This window comes from Pristis pectinata, chromosome 25 (genome assembly GCF_009764475.1).
Source record: "Pristis pectinata isolate sPriPec2 chromosome 25, sPriPec2.1.pri, whole genome shotgun sequence".
Classification (NCBI taxonomy): domain Eukaryota; kingdom Metazoa; phylum Chordata; class Chondrichthyes; order Rhinopristiformes; family Pristidae; genus Pristis; species Pristis pectinata.
The window spans coordinates 29,726,173-29,744,239 of NC_067429.1; the positions used below are offsets into that span (position 1 = coordinate 29,726,173).

At 40.5% G+C, this 18,067-nt stretch overlaps 1 protein-coding gene across 5 annotated transcripts in view; it reads left to right on the top strand.

Moving 5' to 3' along the window:
• tanc2a (tetratricopeptide repeat, ankyrin repeat and coiled-coil containing 2a) overlaps positions 1 to 18,067 on the top strand; it is a 591,670-nt gene that overhangs the window by 537,672 nt on the left and 35,931 nt on the right. For all 5 annotated transcript variants that reach the window (XM_052038520.1, XM_052038521.1, XM_052038522.1 and 2 more), the window contains 5 exons: positions 115 to 300; positions 2,783 to 2,876; positions 9,111 to 9,244; positions 12,636 to 12,759; positions 14,593 to 14,768. In XM_052038520.1, coding sequence (XP_051894480.1) covers positions 115 to 300; positions 2,783 to 2,876; positions 9,111 to 9,244; positions 12,636 to 12,759; positions 14,593 to 14,768 — 714 coding nt within the window. The remainder of the gene's footprint in view (positions 1 to 114; positions 301 to 2,782; positions 2,877 to 9,110; positions 9,245 to 12,635; positions 12,760 to 14,592; positions 14,769 to 18,067) is intronic.

An 18,067-nucleotide genomic window follows, 5' to 3' on the forward strand; every position in this document is an offset into this window, starting at 1 on the left:
AAGCTTTTATTCTGAAGGAAATGCAAATCTTCAGTTAACTCTTTCTAATGCATTACCTTGATGGAAGTGATTCTGAGATTCTTGATTGAACTGATTCTCTTCTCTTTTCCAAAGGTGGACCACTTGGATAAGAATGGGCAGTGCGCTTTGGTCCACGCAGCACTGCGTGGCCACTTGGAAATTGTTAAATTTCTGATCCAGGCTGACTGGACACTGGCAGGGCAACAGCAGGGCGTGTTTAAAAAGAGCCATGCAGTTCAACAGGCGCTTATAGCTGCAGCAAGCATGGGATATACTGAGGTGCGTAATGTGGGTGGTTAATTTTGAAACTGTTTTATGAAGTAAAATCCCATAGTAACTGGAAATCCAACTGTACTTTGTCCGAGTCCTGGATATAAAAATATTATCCTCAGAGAGGTGCCTGCTGCTCTTCCACAGAGGGGGAATGACACCATAGATCAGCTTTCTGACTGACCTTTGCTGAGCTTTTAAAATTTGTTGAGTTATGAACATTCAAAAATATATTACTTGGAATGTGATCTCAAAAAAGTGGGCTGGAAAAAAAACATGAAATAGCTATGGAAATGGATAGGAAATGATCAGTATAAAAGTATTTAATTGTAGCAAGGCTACAATTTATGGGCTAACTTTAATATGTTCAGGCAGGACTTGGTCCACGTGGACCAAAATCAAATTAGTAGGCAAAGCACTTATTGAGCAATACTAGATGATGAGAGAATATAGTTCATATACAGATTGCAAATATTCCTATGTGGTGGATAGGGATATCTAAATTCATATAGGTGACTAAGTGATGAAAGAAAAAGGTACTAAAATGAAACAAAAAGGATTCTGGTATTACAGTAAAGAATCAACTTAATTACAAGATCTCCAAAAGGATAAAAAAGGGAAAGTAAATCTTAATGGCTCATGTAAAAGAAACCCCAAAAATGATTTATGGAGATAATAATAGTATATTCAAATGAAGGTAGGCAAACAGTTTGGATGATAATTGGAGATAATAATTGAGGATTTCATATATCGAGTCTTGTCACATTGAGTTCATTGAGTCACACAGCACAGAATCAGGCCCTTAAACCTACCATGTCCATGATTACCATCAAGTACCCATATATACTAATCCCATTTAACAGAACTTGGTTCCTAGCCTACCACGCCTTGTTGATTCTCCAGTTGCTTAAATTGTTGTGAGAGTCTCTGCCTTCACCACCTTCTTAGGCAGTGCGTTCCAGATTGCAATCACCCTCTAAACCACTTACTCCTCACCTTAAACCTATGTCCTCTGGTCTTGGACATCCCTGCCATGGGGAAAGGTTTCTTACTATCTACCATGTCTAGGTCTCTTGTGAGGTGACCCCTCACAAAGGAAAACACCAGGAGAGACTGAATGACACTAATGGAGATTAGGGCCAGCTGAAAGGGGATGGCTGTTTATCTGATTTTGTTGACTGGCATATTGGTACCTAGTCAGATGATGCAGTGCTGTCACTTGAGCTTATGTTGGGCTTCGCTGGAACAGTGCAGGGGACTAAGAATGGAGAGGTCAGGGTGGGAGTGAGATTGGGAATTAAAGTGACGGGCATTGAGAAGCTGAGGTAAAATAGGTAGATATACAGCTAATGAAATTCAACACAGATGTGTGAAAAGTGTTTTGGTAAGAAGTCCAAGGAAGGCTATTGTAAACAAAGTGGTACAATTTTATAGGAGGGTGCATGTATCGAGAAATGCTGAGTGTTATCTTCAAAGTAGCAAAGGCTCATTTGAGATCCCTGCTTTTTTAGGAAAAGGGATTCTTGACTTTATTAATAATCCATAGAACACAACTGTAAGAAAATTGTACTGACCACTGAGTAAGATATTGTATTAAGTTCTGGACACCACAGTATATCAAAACATTAGCTCCTTGGAGAGCGGGCAGATGAGATTTACCAGTATGGAACCAAAGATGAGAGACGTCATTAATGTGCACAGAGTGGAGGACCTAGAGCAGAGGAGATAAGTTGGGAGGTGTTCAAACTCAAAAAGAGTAAATGAAGAAGATCTGTTCCTGCTAATGGAATGATCATTGGCCAGAAGACATTGACAGTTCATAAAAAAAACACAGAAGCAATACCAGGAAACATTTTATGGGCTAAGTTGTTGTGATCTGGAATATACTTGAAAGGGTAGTGGAGGAACATTTGCTAGTAACTTCCAAAAGGAATAGGACGAATGCTTGAAGTGAGAAAAACAAAACAAGGCATTGGGGAAAGGGCACTACAGTAGTTCTAGTTGGTAAGTTCTGCCAAAATCTAGCACAAGCACAATGGAATAAATGGCTTCCTCCTTTAATAATTTTGTGGGAGAGGTTAATAATTTGAAACTCGAGTCTCATTTGTTCTCCACAAAGTTACCTTCATCCACTGCCCAGTTGGGAAGGCCGTAATGCTCCGTGGTCACTTAGGAAAGATATGTTTGAGGCATCTTCACCTGATGCATTGTAGCCAAGGACCTAATGGGATCTCTTGAACCTTAAGATGCACGGGTGAATTTGGGTATGCTTCAGAAAGTACTGATACTTTGAGCTTTAATCTGAAGTTAACCAAAGCTGAGATTTTGATGCTTTGCTGGCTTTGTGGCATAAACCTTGATGTAGGTTAGTATAGAAAATCTATTATCTGCAAGCCTTTTCTCAGACAATGCAAGATACAACCCACAAAAGTTGGGAACAAGTGATTTTGCTGATCTTATTCTTGTAATGTTCCTTTCAACTTTATTTCAGATTGTCTCATATCTACTGGATCTGCCAGAAAAGGATGAAGAAGAAGTGGAACGAGCTCAGATTAACAGTTTTGATACTCTTTGGGGAGAAACAGGTATATAAAGGCAGACGTCATAGCTGTGTACACTAGATGGGTCACCTAATAAACCTACCGCTGGTACTGAATTCATAACCACCTGTATTAACAATAGTATTGGATGCAATGGGCATGGGTGAGACACTGAGACTGGTTCGAGATTTGTCCTTGATCTGCACTCTATAAAGGGCTGTCCTTGTACACTTGGAATTTTTCTGAACATCCTCAAAATGAATGCTAATATTAAGCTTCACTTTGAAAAGGGTAAACTAATTGTCATTAACCCATCATCTATTGATCAAATGAGTCTAAAGATGACAGCACAGAAATATTATCGATATCTCACTTTCATATAGATTTCAAGGCACCTGTCTACAGTTTGCTCTATGGTATCCAACAGTCTCTCCCTGTCTAACGTGATTCATCTGACTAAATCAATACATTATACTTTTATCTAAGTTTTGCTGCCAGGCTCCATCAGATTACAGTGTCTAAAGTAGCATTACATTGCTTAACTTCAAATCAAATGATCAGTCTGTGCTAGAAATTTGAGCAGCTAATGACGTTGGACCTGAATTCAGTAATGAGCAGCAATATTAAACACTTGACTTAGTCATCATTCAAAATAGTTCAGAGTTTTGTTATAACTTAAATAACTATATGTATACTCTTCACTTAAAAATATTAAAACCATTGTAGTGAGGAATTGAATTCAGACCTCCATGTTGATTTATGTTCCAAAAACTATTCCAAGGTGCCTTGTCTTGGACAGGCTACAATTTTTATGATATATGTTTGTAGCAAACTGGAAGTAAGAATTATTAGAGGCTTGGGCAATTGAATGAATTGTGTTCAGGTGATTTTTCACCAAACATTGAAGGCTAAGTAAGTCTGAATCTAATGAAATTATTTTTATCATTGAATTTGTGGAAACCATATTCTCCACAGTTACTCTTTTGTGCAGTTATAATACAACGGAAGGACAATTATAGAAGCTAAGACTGGTGATCACATTCTTCAATCTGTAATTATTGGAAAGTAATCCAAAACAGAAATAAAGGATTTTGACATGAATGAGTTAATCCAAAAATCCACAAGAAACCGCAAGTAACCAGATGTAGTGAAAAAAAGATGGTAAAGTCAGTAGGATAACCAGACTGTTATTTCTATAAAACTGTTAAGTTGCAGCGTCACAAAGCAAGGCAATTGCTTGACCCAAGTGCTTTAACTAGTCTTCAGTTACACTGGTTGAAATAACCCAGTACTGGAAGTATTTCTCAGAAGGATCCTAGGAAAACAAGAGCTTGGGCATGTTTACTGAAACTGTGTGCAGAGTTTTGTTCACTCATCTCCAACTGCCAGAATGATTTATAGAATTGGAAAATTTCACATATGAATAGAAATCTGTTTCAAAGTACGAGTAACTTCAGAGCAGCTAACCACTTGAGAATCTTTTAAACTAGATGCTTCAAGTTTAGAAATTGGCTCCAAGCCACCACACTGTATTTACAGTGTGAGATCACTTCTTTCCAGTGGTTTCAACACCAATAACAGGGTGTGTATTTCTGTATAATCAGTAGCTTTGTCACAGGCTAAATGTTAGCGCAGGGCAGAAGATTTGTGCTTGTTTCTGAGCCTTGATACACCGACTTGGAAACTTAGTCAGTAGGAATGACTCTAAATAGGTTCCTAAGGCAGGTGCAGATTATTAAACTTGTGTCACCCCACTGTTGAAAGCCGTTTTGCTCCATCCAGTGCCCATGACTTTGTAATCTGTTGCTTTGCTGTTTAGAAACCTCAAAAAGAGCAGTCCTCTGTTATCATGCTTCCATTTCTTTTTTTCATGTAACGAAAACATAAAATCTTGACTTTTGAGTGTTCGTAATTAATCTTGTTTTGTTTTGATTGCGGTTGTCTAGTTTTATAACCAGTAAGGGTATTTCTGGGAGCTTTGGTTTATTTAATTTTTCTGTATTTGATAGGAGCTGACAATGCACAGATTTGATGCACAAATTCACCTAGCACTGAGTTTCAAAAATAGCAACAATCCCAACAATTTGTTGTACACGTGGGTTTTCTTAAACCTGGAAAAACAATAATTTTTGAGACATCTCCACAGCGCCCCCAAGTGAAGGTCATTGATCCAACAGTCAAACTAATTTCTAAACAAAATTTGTTCAGTCATCAACAATTTTCTCCCAACAACATCGAATTTACATTCTCAAAATATCTTGGTATTTTCAGTTCAATTTCATTTTCTAAGTGTACATAAATACAGAAATGTGGCTGAGGACATAAAAACACATTAATTATTAGCAGAGACCAGAAACAAGCTGGTTTGAAAATAATTAAAAATTATAAGATAGAAAATGACCAACTGTGGCACCTAGCACCATGGCAAAATGTGAGGCATTTCTCCCCATCCCAGCATGAGGCCATTCTTCATGAAGCTATCGGGGATCAACAATAAAACTATTTGTTTTATTCTCTACTTCAAAACCTACATTTGATAGTTCCATCTGCAGACGTCACCTGAGGCGTCATTGGGAAATACATAGGGAATGAGATCATATCTCCACTGAGGTTCTTTGTTAATGTAGAACAGTTTAGGAAAATTTTGAATCAATCATTTACTTACATAACAGCTGCATAACGTGTACGACAACGGACTACACGGGCAGAGAGAACGTGATGAGGTTTAGACTCCACATGAACTTACTTGCACCCTACTTCATTCATCTTTTCAGCATATCTTTATATTCCTTCCTTCTGCGTTTGTCTAATGTCCCTTTAAATGCTTCAATGCTGTTTGTCTCAACGTTGACCTTGAGTTCCACATTCTTACCACTCATAAAGTGGTTTTGCCTAGATTTTCTATCGGATTATTGATTAAATTTGATTTTATTGTTTGTAAATTGGTTAGATTCAGATGATTTCATATTTTCTTTTCCTTTTGTATTCCTCCCTTGTAAAATTATTACTTACTGAAATAGAGTCATATACAGCACAGAAACAGGCCCTTCGGTCTGACTTGTCCATGCTGACTGAGTTGCTTATCTATACTATTCCCACTTTCCTACATTTGGCCCATATCCTTCTATTCCTTTCCTATCTATGTACCTGTCCAAATTCTTTTTTAACACTGATTATACCCGCCTCTACCACCTCCTCTGGCAGCTTGTTCCATATACCCACCACCCTCTGTTTGAAAAACTTGCCCCTCACATCTCCTTTAAATATTCTCTCTCTCGCCTTAAACGTACGTCCTCTTGTTTTAGGTTCCCATACCCTTGGGGAAAAGGCCATGACTCTCTACCCTATCTATGCATCTTATAATTTTATAAACCTCTATAAGGTCAACCTCAGTCTCTCATGCTCCAGTGAGAACAATCCCAGCCTATCCAATCTCTTCTTGTAACTAAAGTTCTCCATTTGAGGCAACATCCTGGTGAATCTCTTCTGCACTCTTTCTGGTGCTACCCCATTCTTTCTATAGTATGGTGACCAGAACTACCTGCAAAATTCCAAATGTGGCCTAACCAAAGTTTTGTACAGCTACAACATGATGTACCAACTCTTATACTCAATACTCCTGCCTATGAAGACAAGCAAGCTAAATGCCTTTGCTACCCTATGCAGCTGTGTTGCTGTTTTGACGGAGCTATGAACTTGTACCCAAAAGTCCCTCTGTGCATCAAAGCTTCTAAAGTCCCTGCTGTTTACTCTGTATGTCCGGCCAGTAGTAGATGACCCAAAATGCATTACCTCACACTGGTCTGGATTAAAGTCCATCTGCCACCACTCTGCCCAACTTTCCAGCTGATCTATGCCTCTCTGTATCCTTAGCAACCATACTTGCTGTCTACAATTCCACCACTCTTTGCACCATCAGCAAACTTACTAATCAGACCACATACATTTTATATATACAACAAAGGTCCCATCACTGATCCTTGCACTACACCACTGGTTTCAGACTGCCAGTCAGTAAGACAGCCCTCCACTACTATCTTCTACCTGCTGTCAGCAAAACAATTTTGGGACCATTTTGCCAAAACATCTTTGATCCCATATGCCCTAACTTTCTGGACCAGCCTATTATGTAGGACCTTGTCAAAAGTCTTGCTAAAGTCCATGCACATCACATCTACTGCCTTGCCTTCACCAATCTTCTTATAGCCTCCTCAAAAAAAACTGCTGATGTAAGGCTCATCAGCCTGAAATTGCCTGGCCTATCCCTACAGCCCTTCTTGAATATGGGAACAACATTAAGCATCAGTCTTCTGGTATCACACCTGTGACTAAAGATGATCCATAAATATGCATCAGAGCCCCAGCAATCTCTTCCCTTGCTTCCCATAAACCCTGGTGTAGATTTCATCAAGCTCTGGGGAATTGTCCATCTTAATGTGCGTCAATATCTCTAACACTTCCTCTTTCCTGATACACACATTCTAAACTATAGTGTACACCTCCCCTAAATCTCTATCCTCCCCATCCTTCTCACTAGTGAATATTGATGTGAACTTATTCATTCAGGACATATCCCTTAGCTCCACATAAAGACTTTCCTTTTGGTCCCAGCTACCCGCTTGCTTCTTACTTATTTACAGTGTTTTGGAATTCTCTTGAATTCTGTTGGCCAGGACATTTCATGTCCTTTCTTTGCCTTCCTAATTACCTATATTACCTCAAAGGTCTCACTTGATAACTATTTCCTATACCTGACATACGGGTGCTCCTTTTTCCTGAATGATCCCTCAATTTCCTTTGTTAACCAAGGTTCCCTAATCTTACCATCTTTGCTGCTTATCCTTACAGGGACATGCTGACTCTGAACTCTTACTATTTCACTTTGAAACACCTCCCACTTCTCAGATGTTGTTTTTCCTTCTTGCAGCTGCTTCCAGTCTAATTTTGCCAGGTTCTGTCTTACACTATTGAAGTCTGTCCTTCCCCAGTTTAAGACCTTAAGCCTATCCTTTTCCAAATCTACCTTAAATCTTACTGAATTGTGGTCAAAGGGGCCCTCCATGGGCACTTCCACCACTTGCCCACCCTCATTCCCTCATGATGAGACTTCTTTCTTTGCTGCATCTATAGCATAGTAGAATGTGTTAGACCTGTGAAACAGATAAGAGGGTACTGACTTCCTCATGATAAGTCCAGCTCTTTCAGGAATTACAGCAGAACTTTGTAATAATAATAGAAGAATGTAGAAATACAACATGGTCACTACCCGAATGAATGCAAGGTTGATTATTATTTCTTTCCTCAACTGCCCTTATTTCCTGGTTTACAGTTTAGCGCAAAGGTATGACATTGGCAGCCCTCTGGCACTGTCCCCATTATCTCAGAAGGATTGGAAAATTATGGCCAATTTCCTTCCTTAGCAATGTTACAGGGTGATTGTTGTCTATTTTGAGTAGAGCCAACTTTTTAAGTATCTCCTACTTAGCTATTTTTATCTTATCCCATCCATTATCACTGATATATTTTCCTTTACCACTGTAGAGGCAGTAACCTCTTCTCTAGTGAAGACATGTCCAATGTACTGTCATTGCTAATTCTCTTTCAACTAGTAATGCCATTTTCATTTCTTGGAAATATTTCAGAATTTTAGCCAATATGTTGAAGACAACTGAACTACAATAACTGAAACATAAAAGCGCATTTGGTACTTCAGTGGTTAGTTCTGCAGTACTATCACGTTTATGATGTGTTCTATTCAATAATTTCTGTGATTTGTGTAAGTTGCTAGACTCTGAAATATTGTGTATCATTCTGGTCATGTACTCAAGGGTAGGATTTTCTGGAAAGGTACTGGCAGGAGCAAAGAAGTTGGCTTTGTGTGTCAGGAATGAAGGAAGGTTAAATAAATGAAGGATGGTTAAGTAAATTGGGCTCAATTTCTCTGGGGGGAGAAAAGATGACTGCAAAGTGACTAAAATGGAGAATGTGAAGATAATAGGAAAAGTTAATCCAGGCAAACTTTGTTTTACTTCAATAATGGGTTCAAGTTTAAAGAGGCAGGAAATGTCAGATAAAACATTTTCCAGAAATAGGAATCAGTTATAAAACAATCCATTGAAACGGGCAATAATAGTGTGTTCAGGAAGCAGTCTGAAGCATATCTGATTTGAATGATATGTAGGTGAGGCTAAAACAAACGAGGTGGACTTTTTGAATTCTGTGAACTTTCTTTTGAGAATTCTCATGCCCTTCTGAAGTGATGCGTTTATATGTTCTCAGCACTGACAGCTGCAGCTGGAAGAGGAAAGCTTGAAGTATGCAGACTGCTTTTGGAACAAGGAGCAGCGGTGTCACAGTCTAACAGACGAGGGATTGTCCCACTGTTCAGTGCAGTGAGACAAGGACACTGGCAGGTAAGCTGACTTGGTTATGCTGTAACAAATGTATTCCATCCCTTCTCGTATTTCTCAATATGTCTGTGTCATCCAGCTAGTGGAACTGCATTCGCCTTGTTCCACTCTTACCTTCCCACCTTTATAGCCAGAGAATCACCAGTGTTGGTTCTCATCCCACGTTTGCACCATTTTCTTTTGTGTTCCCATGAGTACAACCTGGGTCACTTCCAATTTTGCATCAATATCAGTGGTCTGCTCAGATATAAAATTAAATTTTGACCCAAGGCAGGCCTAATCACAACCAAGCAGAGGCGAAGACGTGATTTTTTTCCTGATTTCCCAACCCAAACCTAATGCATTTATTCAGGTCCCATTGAGCTCTAATCTGTATGCTGATCTTTGGCAATGGTTTTTTGGAAACAACCATACTAGTTGGCGCCGGAAGCGTGGCGACACTTGTAGGCTGCCCCCAGAACACTCTACGCAATAGATGCATTTCACTGTGTGTTTCGTTGTATGTGTGACTAATAAAGATATCTTAGTTTTTTTAAGATATTTTGAGATGCCACCATTTTGGGCAAGGCCAGCATTTATCGCCCATCCCTAATTGCCCTCGAATAGGTGGTGATGAGTCACTGCTTAAACTGCTGGAGACCTTCTGGTGAAGGTACTCCCACAGTGCTTTTGGATGAGGAGTACCTGTACTAATACCCAGCAATGATGAATGAATGCAGTGTACTTCCACGTCAAAATGGTGTGTGACTTGGAGGGGAATCTACAGGTGGTGGTATTCCCATGCTCCTGCTGTGGTAGATGTCACAGGTTTGGGAAGTGCGGTCAGAAGCCCAGGCAAGTAATTCTAGTATGTTTTGTGGATGGTACACGCTGCAATAATAGTGCAGTGATGGGGGAAAGAACAAATATTTAGTTTGGCGAATGGAGTGCCAATCAAACGGGTAGCTCTGTCCTGGATGGCGTCAAGCTTCTTGAACGGCATTTATTCAGGTGAGTTGGAAGGATCTTTGAAGGCTCCTGGTGTACCTTATCAATGGTGCAAAGGCTTTGCAGCAGGAAATCAGTCACTTTCAGCAAGATATCCAGCATCTGACCTTTCTTGTAGCCACAATGTTTATGTGGCTGGTTTGATTGAGTCCAGGATGTTGATGGCGGTGTGATCCAATTGACGGTCACTTGCTGGAGGTGGTTGTTACCTGGCACTGCCCTGAATACTACTTGCCTCTTAAGCTGACAAAACCCAGGCAGAGACTCCAAGAATATCCCCTTTCTTGATGATGACTGGGCCCAGCAAATGTGTACTAAAAACAAGGCTGAAGCATTCACATCCATGTTCAGCTGGAAGTGCCAAATTGAGAACCTATCTCAACTTCTTCCTGAGATCCCCACTGTCATTGAAGCCACTCTCCAGCCAAGTTAACTCAATCAATGTTTTATCAAGCAATAGCTAAGAGTACTGGAAACACACAATATCCAGGTGAGAGAATATCCCAGCTTCAGTACTGAAAACGTGTAACCCAGAACTAACTGTGTCTCTAGCCAATATGTTCCATTACAATAACAAACACTGGCATCTATCTGACAACATGGAAAATTGACCAGGTGTGTCCTGTTCACAGAAAGCAGGACAAATCCAACCTGGTTAATTGCTCTCAATCATCAACGAAACGATGGAAGTTGTCCTCCACAGTGCTATTGAATGGCACTTACTCACTAATAATGTTAGGTTTCACCAGGACAGCTTGTCTCCAGGCCCAATTATGGCCCAAAGTGCAGAATTTCAGAGGAGGAGGTAAGAGTTACTGCCCATGACATCAAAGTAGCATTTGACCAAGTGTGGCATCAGGAAGCTCTGGTGAAATGGCAACAAAGGGAAAACACTCCAGCAGTTAAGAGTCACACCTTCACTAAAGAAGATGGTTGTGGCTCTTGGACATCAATCATTCCGGCCCAGGGCATCACTGAAGGTGTTCCTCAGGCCAGTACCCTAACCCCAAGCATCTTTATCTTCTTCCATCAATGACCTCCTTTCCATTAGAAGGTCAGAAGATGGGATGTTAGCTGATGATTTCACAATGTTCAAATCCATTCACAACTCCTCAGCAAATGAAGCAGCCATTATCTGCATCCAGCAAGGCCCAGAAAATATTCAGTCATGGGCTGATAAATAGCAAATAACATTTATGTCACAAAAATGTCAGACAGTGACCACCTCCAACAAGAGAAAGTCTAACTAGATACCTTTGACATTCAGTGGAATTACTATTTCCAAATCCCTCACCCTCAATATCTTGGTGGTCGCCACTGAAATTCAGCCGGACTGGCCACATACCTGCCACAGCTACAAGAACAGATCAGAGGTTGGGTATCCTGTGACAGTGAGTTACCTCCTGATATCCCAGGAAGTTTCCATTATCTGCAAGGTGTAAGTGAAAAGTGTGATAGAATACTCCCTGCTTACCTGGACAAATGCAGCTCCCACAACACACAAGAAGCTCAACGCCATCCAAGACAAAGCAGCCTGCTTGATTACCACCTCATCAGCTACGTTCTTTCCTAACAATGCTCGTTCACAGTAGCTGCTAAAGTGTGTACCATCTAGAAAATGCACTTCAGCCTACTCTACTCTGACAACACCTTCCAAACCTGTGATCCCTACCAAGAAGGACAGGGTCATCAGGTGCGCAAGAACACCTGCTGGTTCTCATCCAAGTTGCAGAAGTTGGAAGTGTATCGCCTTTCATTCACTGGTTCCAAATCCTGGAATTCCCTACCCAACAGTACCATGGCATTACCCTTCACCAAAGAGTGGATCAAGGAGGTGACTCAGTGCTACCTTCTCAAGCAATTTGTGATGGTCAATAAATGCTGCCTTCCAGCGATGCCCAGGTGCTGGAAAATGAGTTATTTAGTAAATGCTAGATCCCAATTAAACAATACATCAATTCCTTCCATTGCTTCAGTCTCCCTACCTCTATAATCTCTTCCAGCCTTGTAACCCTTTAAGATATCTCCAGTCCTCTATTTCTGGCCTTTGGTCCCTGATTTTAATTGTGCCTTCAGCTGCCAAGATGCTAAGGTCTACAATTCCTCTTCTAAACCTCTCCACCCTTCTACCTCTCTTTTCTCCTTTAACATGCTATTTTAAACCTACCTCTTTTGACCTAATTTTGGTCCTCCACCTAATATTTCCTTAAATGGCTCAGCATTAGATTTTGTGTGATGATATTGCTGTGAAGCCCTTTAAGATGATTTTTGCTAAATAAGGTACCCCATCAGCAAAAGTTGTTGCTGTGGGTTGTCTTTGGGTATTCTTGCTGATTTGAGAATATCATTTAATTTTCACAAGATTACAAGCTGCTTTGAAATAGTTCAATATTGTTTGTGTTTTCAGATAGTGGATTTGCTGCTAACTCACGGTGCGGATTCAAATATGGCAGATAAACAGGGTAGAACCCCTCTAATGATGGCGGCATCAGAGGGACACCTCGACACAGTGGAATTCTTACTTGCTCAAGGTTGGTTTCAGAGAGAGGTTGTTGAGAATGCCATTCATATAATATTTATACACGTTTTCAAAAATGGCAATATTCTGTGAAAGTATATTAATCATAAATGTTAATTTGTATAAAAATGGTTTTTGTTCCAAATTAGATGGCATTAAATTAGCAGGAGGAGTGGGATGTGCCTCACACTTCCTGGCCCACCAATATTTTCTCTCCCAGAACACGGTCATTTCTGTTGGACCACTGTTCACCTACAAAGTCGTTCTGCATTTATAAGCTCAGGCATGGAAATAGATGGTGGTGTTTCTGAGATCATGGCTGATCTGTACCCCTACTCCATTCCATCTGCCTTTTCTTCTTATGTGTGGTATACTTGTCCAAGAGAATATCCTTGATCTCAAAATTAAATTGACTCAGCATGTCACACTTAGCCATGACTCTCTGTTTTGTGATCTCCATTCCACAGCAACTCATGGAGATAGTACTTTTAAATAAACCTAGTCAGCTTGAAATAGCCACAATAATAAATACTGCCAATTAATGCACATTGTATTAAAAGTATTAGAATTGAAGATACTAGGTAATAATTGGAGGCTATCAATTCTTTTCTGGGAGATTACATCACTACATGCACATCGTTCAACTACAGCCTTGTAACTCATTGCAAGACATCTGTGTTCAAAGTGTATTTCATAGAATGACACTGGGAAAGACATTGCCCCTAAGCCTTGAGAGTATTTCTACTACCAACACCAGGAGGCAATTCATATTTTGCTTTTACTACAAAGCTGTTTGCTCTGTTATTGTCACATATAATGATTCTATCAAAACAAGTAAGACCAAGATGGTCGTAAGTCGATGCTTTTGACCCCCTGATGTAGTAAACGTTACTGAATTTATTTTCAGATGAAATCTGTATAGCCAAAATATCCCCAAAGGATCTGTGCTGGTCTCCTCCCATTTCTCATCTGTGTGCTGCCCCTTATCTGCAATAATCGTTCTTCCTTTGCCTCAACAGATTACTTTGAGAAAAGCATAGTAAATGCATTAAAATATTTGAATTAAATTCCTCTGTTTATTTTATACGCAGCTGAAATTAAAACTAATAAATTGCCTCATACATTACTATAGTAAATTTAAAATGTGTACAGACATACTTAAATGCAAGTACTGCTGAAAGTATAACAGATGAGCCCTTTATTAAAGATATGACAGGAAATTGGATAATCCTTCTTGCTGGGACCCTGCATTTGCAACACTCACAAAAGATGCAATAAGCTTTTGTTTGTGTGTTTTTGAGGTGGCCAGCTGTTTCTATAATATATTATCAATCAGTGTGGAAGGCTTGTGCAACCCAAATTGTATCTACCTCATCAACTGAAAGAAGCGGCAATGTAAAAGGAGAGAAGACAGTGATAGTGCAAATTATAGCAGCAAGAACAACATTCTGTTACATATCTGAAACTCACAACAGATCATAAAACGTGTTACTATTTGGCATCGCCAGAAGTGTGATGATTTGCTGCTTTTGAAGGGCATTAATTATAAATTTTGTTCAAAGAGGCAGGCAAATGGACTTCAAATGATCCTAAAAGTGAACTGAAAATCAAAGCCTCAGCAAAGGAGCTTAGACATGATTCAGAAATAGTTTTTGTATTTTTATAGTTGATATGCTGTGCTGAATAAGGGATTAGTTTCCAGCACATGTTAGGCATTTTAAAATCTGAGGTTATACAAAGGTTCAGCAATGTATTAAAAAGTATCTGTGATAAATGAAGACTGTGTCAGGAATGCTGGATGTCACGTCTCTCTCAACTGCTTTGCATTGCCTGTCCTCTTCTTCAGGAGCAGCACTTTCACTAATGGATAAGGAGGGATTGACTGCCCTCAGCTGGGCATGTCTGAAGGGTCACCTGCCTGTAGTTCAGTCCTTAGTAGAGAGAGGTGCTGCAACAGATCATGCAGATAAAAATGGACGGACGCCTCTGGATCTTGCAGCTTTTTATGGTGATGCAGATGTTGTAAGTATCTCATAGACACGGGTATTTTAACACTCCGTTGACGTAAATGCTCAATGTGGTTTGTCTTTGGTGTCCTAGAAAATAACTTTGAATTCTCTTCAAACAGCTATGGGATATGGAAACTCTCAATCTGGGAAGATAGCTTCATTAGATACATTGTTGGTTCGTTTTTCTCAAATTTCAACCTCAAATAATCTGCTTTTAAATAACCGATGGGACAGAACTACAAAAGCTGATAGTTTGTTTGATCATATAAAAATACCTTAATTAAATATGGATATGGGAATGCTTTTGTGCACCCTTACATGGATTAGCTGTGTACTGGGTCATGAAGGTAAATACCTTTTAACCAGTTACCAGTATGAAAATGTGAGGGCAGATCTTTAGTTATCCCAAAATCACTTGCCATCCACCCTTGTGCCACACAACTTAATCCAGGAACCTTGCTCCCAGCAATTCCACACAGCACAGTGGCTGTCACAGCTGTACTCTCAGAACCATTTTGACAATCCGTGAGTCTCTCCTTACCCCACACTCTTGGACTATCAAAGCTGTCAGTGGGCCCATTGAATCATGGTTGATGTTTTTGACACTTTGGACAATTTTTTTTTAAAAAAGAACATTTACAGCACACTAAAGACTCTCTTAAAACATTGAACTAAGTGAATAAAAAAAAAACTACCTATCTTGCTCCTGGCAGCTAGTTTCTTCTATTCGATTGAAAGGAGACTGCTATGCTTGCCCAGTGTAGGCTCAGCAGCCAGGCTTTCCAGCCTAGCAGCTGGGAAATCTGCAGACGATCACACTGTCAGCACTGCAACATTGGAGGAATACCCAGTTAAGTCCAAGACAGGAGATCTGCCTTGTCATCTATATTTTAAGCTGGAATTGTACTTTCTGATTTGTCTGACATCAATTTAAGAGATATTTAATGTGGTTGTAAACAGAGTGGCAAGAGAATGATGAGATAATTCTATTCTTTATGATCTTTTATTTGATATACAGTGTTGATGTAAATGGTACTCAGATTCTTTTTCTGAATTGCTGATACAGAACCAAAATGCTCAGAAAACTAATATTTAATTAATTAGTCACTGGGTTGGATACTGTAGTCCTGACAACTCATTAATCTCACAGACATTTGGAATGCGGTTGAGTAATGCCTTTCACTCTTCCTCCTGTATGTACCCGTTTTGTTGATGAGATTTTACTCTACTTCTAATTCCTTCATTATCCCTTTTTGTTTTAGAGTCATAGAGTTATACAGCACGGAAACAGGCCCTTCGGCCCAACTCGTCCATGCTGACCAAGGTGCCTACCTGAGCTAGTCCCATTTGCCTGCATTTGGCCCAAGTCCCTCTAAACCTTTCCTATCCATGTACATGTCTAAATGTCTTTTAAATGTTGTAATTGTACCTGCCTCTGCCACTTCCTTTGGCAGCTCATTCCATATACCTACCATCCGCTGTGTGAAAAAGTTGCCCTTCAGGTCCCCTTTAAATCTTTCCCCTCTCACCTTAAATCTATGCCCTCTAGTTTCAGACTCACCAACTCTGGGGGAAAACGACTGTGACCATTCACCTTATCGATGCCCCTCATGATTTTATACACCTCTATAAGGTCACCCCTCAGCGTCCTATTCTCCAGGGAAAACAGCCCGAGTCTATCCAGTCTCTCCTTATAGTTCAAGCCGTCCAGTCCTGGCAACATCCTTGTGAATCTTTTCTGCACCCTTTCCAGCTTAATGGCATCTTTCCTATAGCTAAGCGACCAGAACTGTGCACGATACTCCAAGTACGGTCTCTCCAACGTCTTGTACAGCTGTCACATGAAGTCCCAACTCTTGTACTGAATGCCCTAACCAATGAAGGCAAGTGTGCCATATGCCTTCTTCACCACCCCGTCTACCTGTGTTGCCACTTTCAGGGAAGTATGTTGTTGTACTCCTGGGTCTCTCTGTTCTACAACACTCTCCAGGGCCCATCCACTTACTGTGCAAGGCCTGCCCTGGTTTAACTTCCTAAAATGCAACACTTTGCACTTGTCTGAGCTAAATTCCATCTGCTCTTCCTTGGCCCATTTTCCCAGTTGATCCAGATCCTGCTGTAATCTCAGATAACCACCTTCATTGTCCACTACACCACCAATTTTGGTGTCATCTGCAAACTTACTAAACCATGCCACCTGCGTTCTCATCTAAACTGTTAGTATAGATGACAAACAAGAGGGGACCCAGCACGGATCCCTGCAGCACACCGCTGGTCATAGGCCCCCAATCTGCAAAGCAACCCACCGCTACCACCCTCTGACTCCTACCACCAAATCAAGTTTGGATCCAATGGGCTAGCTCACCTTGTATCCCATAAGATTTAACCTTCTGGACCAGCCTACCATGAGGGACCTTGTCAAAGGCCTTGCTAATACCTGTGCATCACAAGAAAAAGAATTACTTGGGCATTGCAAAAATCATATAGGCATGGCAGGATCCTTAACAGCAATGATGCACAGATAGATCTTGGGGTCCAAGTCCATAGATCCCTGAACGTGGCTTCAGAAGTTGATAGGCTGGTAAAGAAGGCGTATGGCATGCTCGCCTTTATTAGTCAAGGCATTAAGTTCAAGAGTCAGGAAGTTATGTTGCAGCTTTATAAAGCTCTGGTTAGGCCGCATCTGGAGTATTACATTCAATTCTGGTCACCCCGTTATAGGAAGGATGTGGAGGATTTGGAGAGGGTTCAGAAGAGGTTTAGGAGGATGCTGCCTGAATTAGAGGGCATGTGCTATAAGGAGAGGTTGGACAAACTTGGGTTATCTTCTCTGGAGCAGAGGAGGCTGAGGGGGAGACCTGATAGAAGTTTATAAAATTATGAGAAGCACAGCTGGAGTAGACAACCAGTATCTTTTTCACAGGGTTGAAGTGTCTAATACTAGAGGGCATGCATTTAAGCTGAGAGGGGCAAAGTTCAGAGGAGATGTGCAGGGCAAGTTTTTTTTTTACACAGAGTCGTAGGTGCCTGGAATGCACTGCCAGGGTTGGTGGTGGAGGCAGATATGATAGAGGCATTTCAGAGGCTTTTAGGCAAATGAATATGCAGAGAATGGAAGGATATGGACCATGTGCAGGCAGAAGGGATTTGTGTAATTAGGCATCATTAGCTTAATTAGTTTGGCACAACATTGTGGGCCAAAGGCCCTGTTCCTGTGCTATACTGTTCTACGTTCTACAGCAAGATTATGAAAGGTATAGAATCATAGAGCAATACAGCATAGAACCAGGCCCTTTGTCCCACCATATCCAT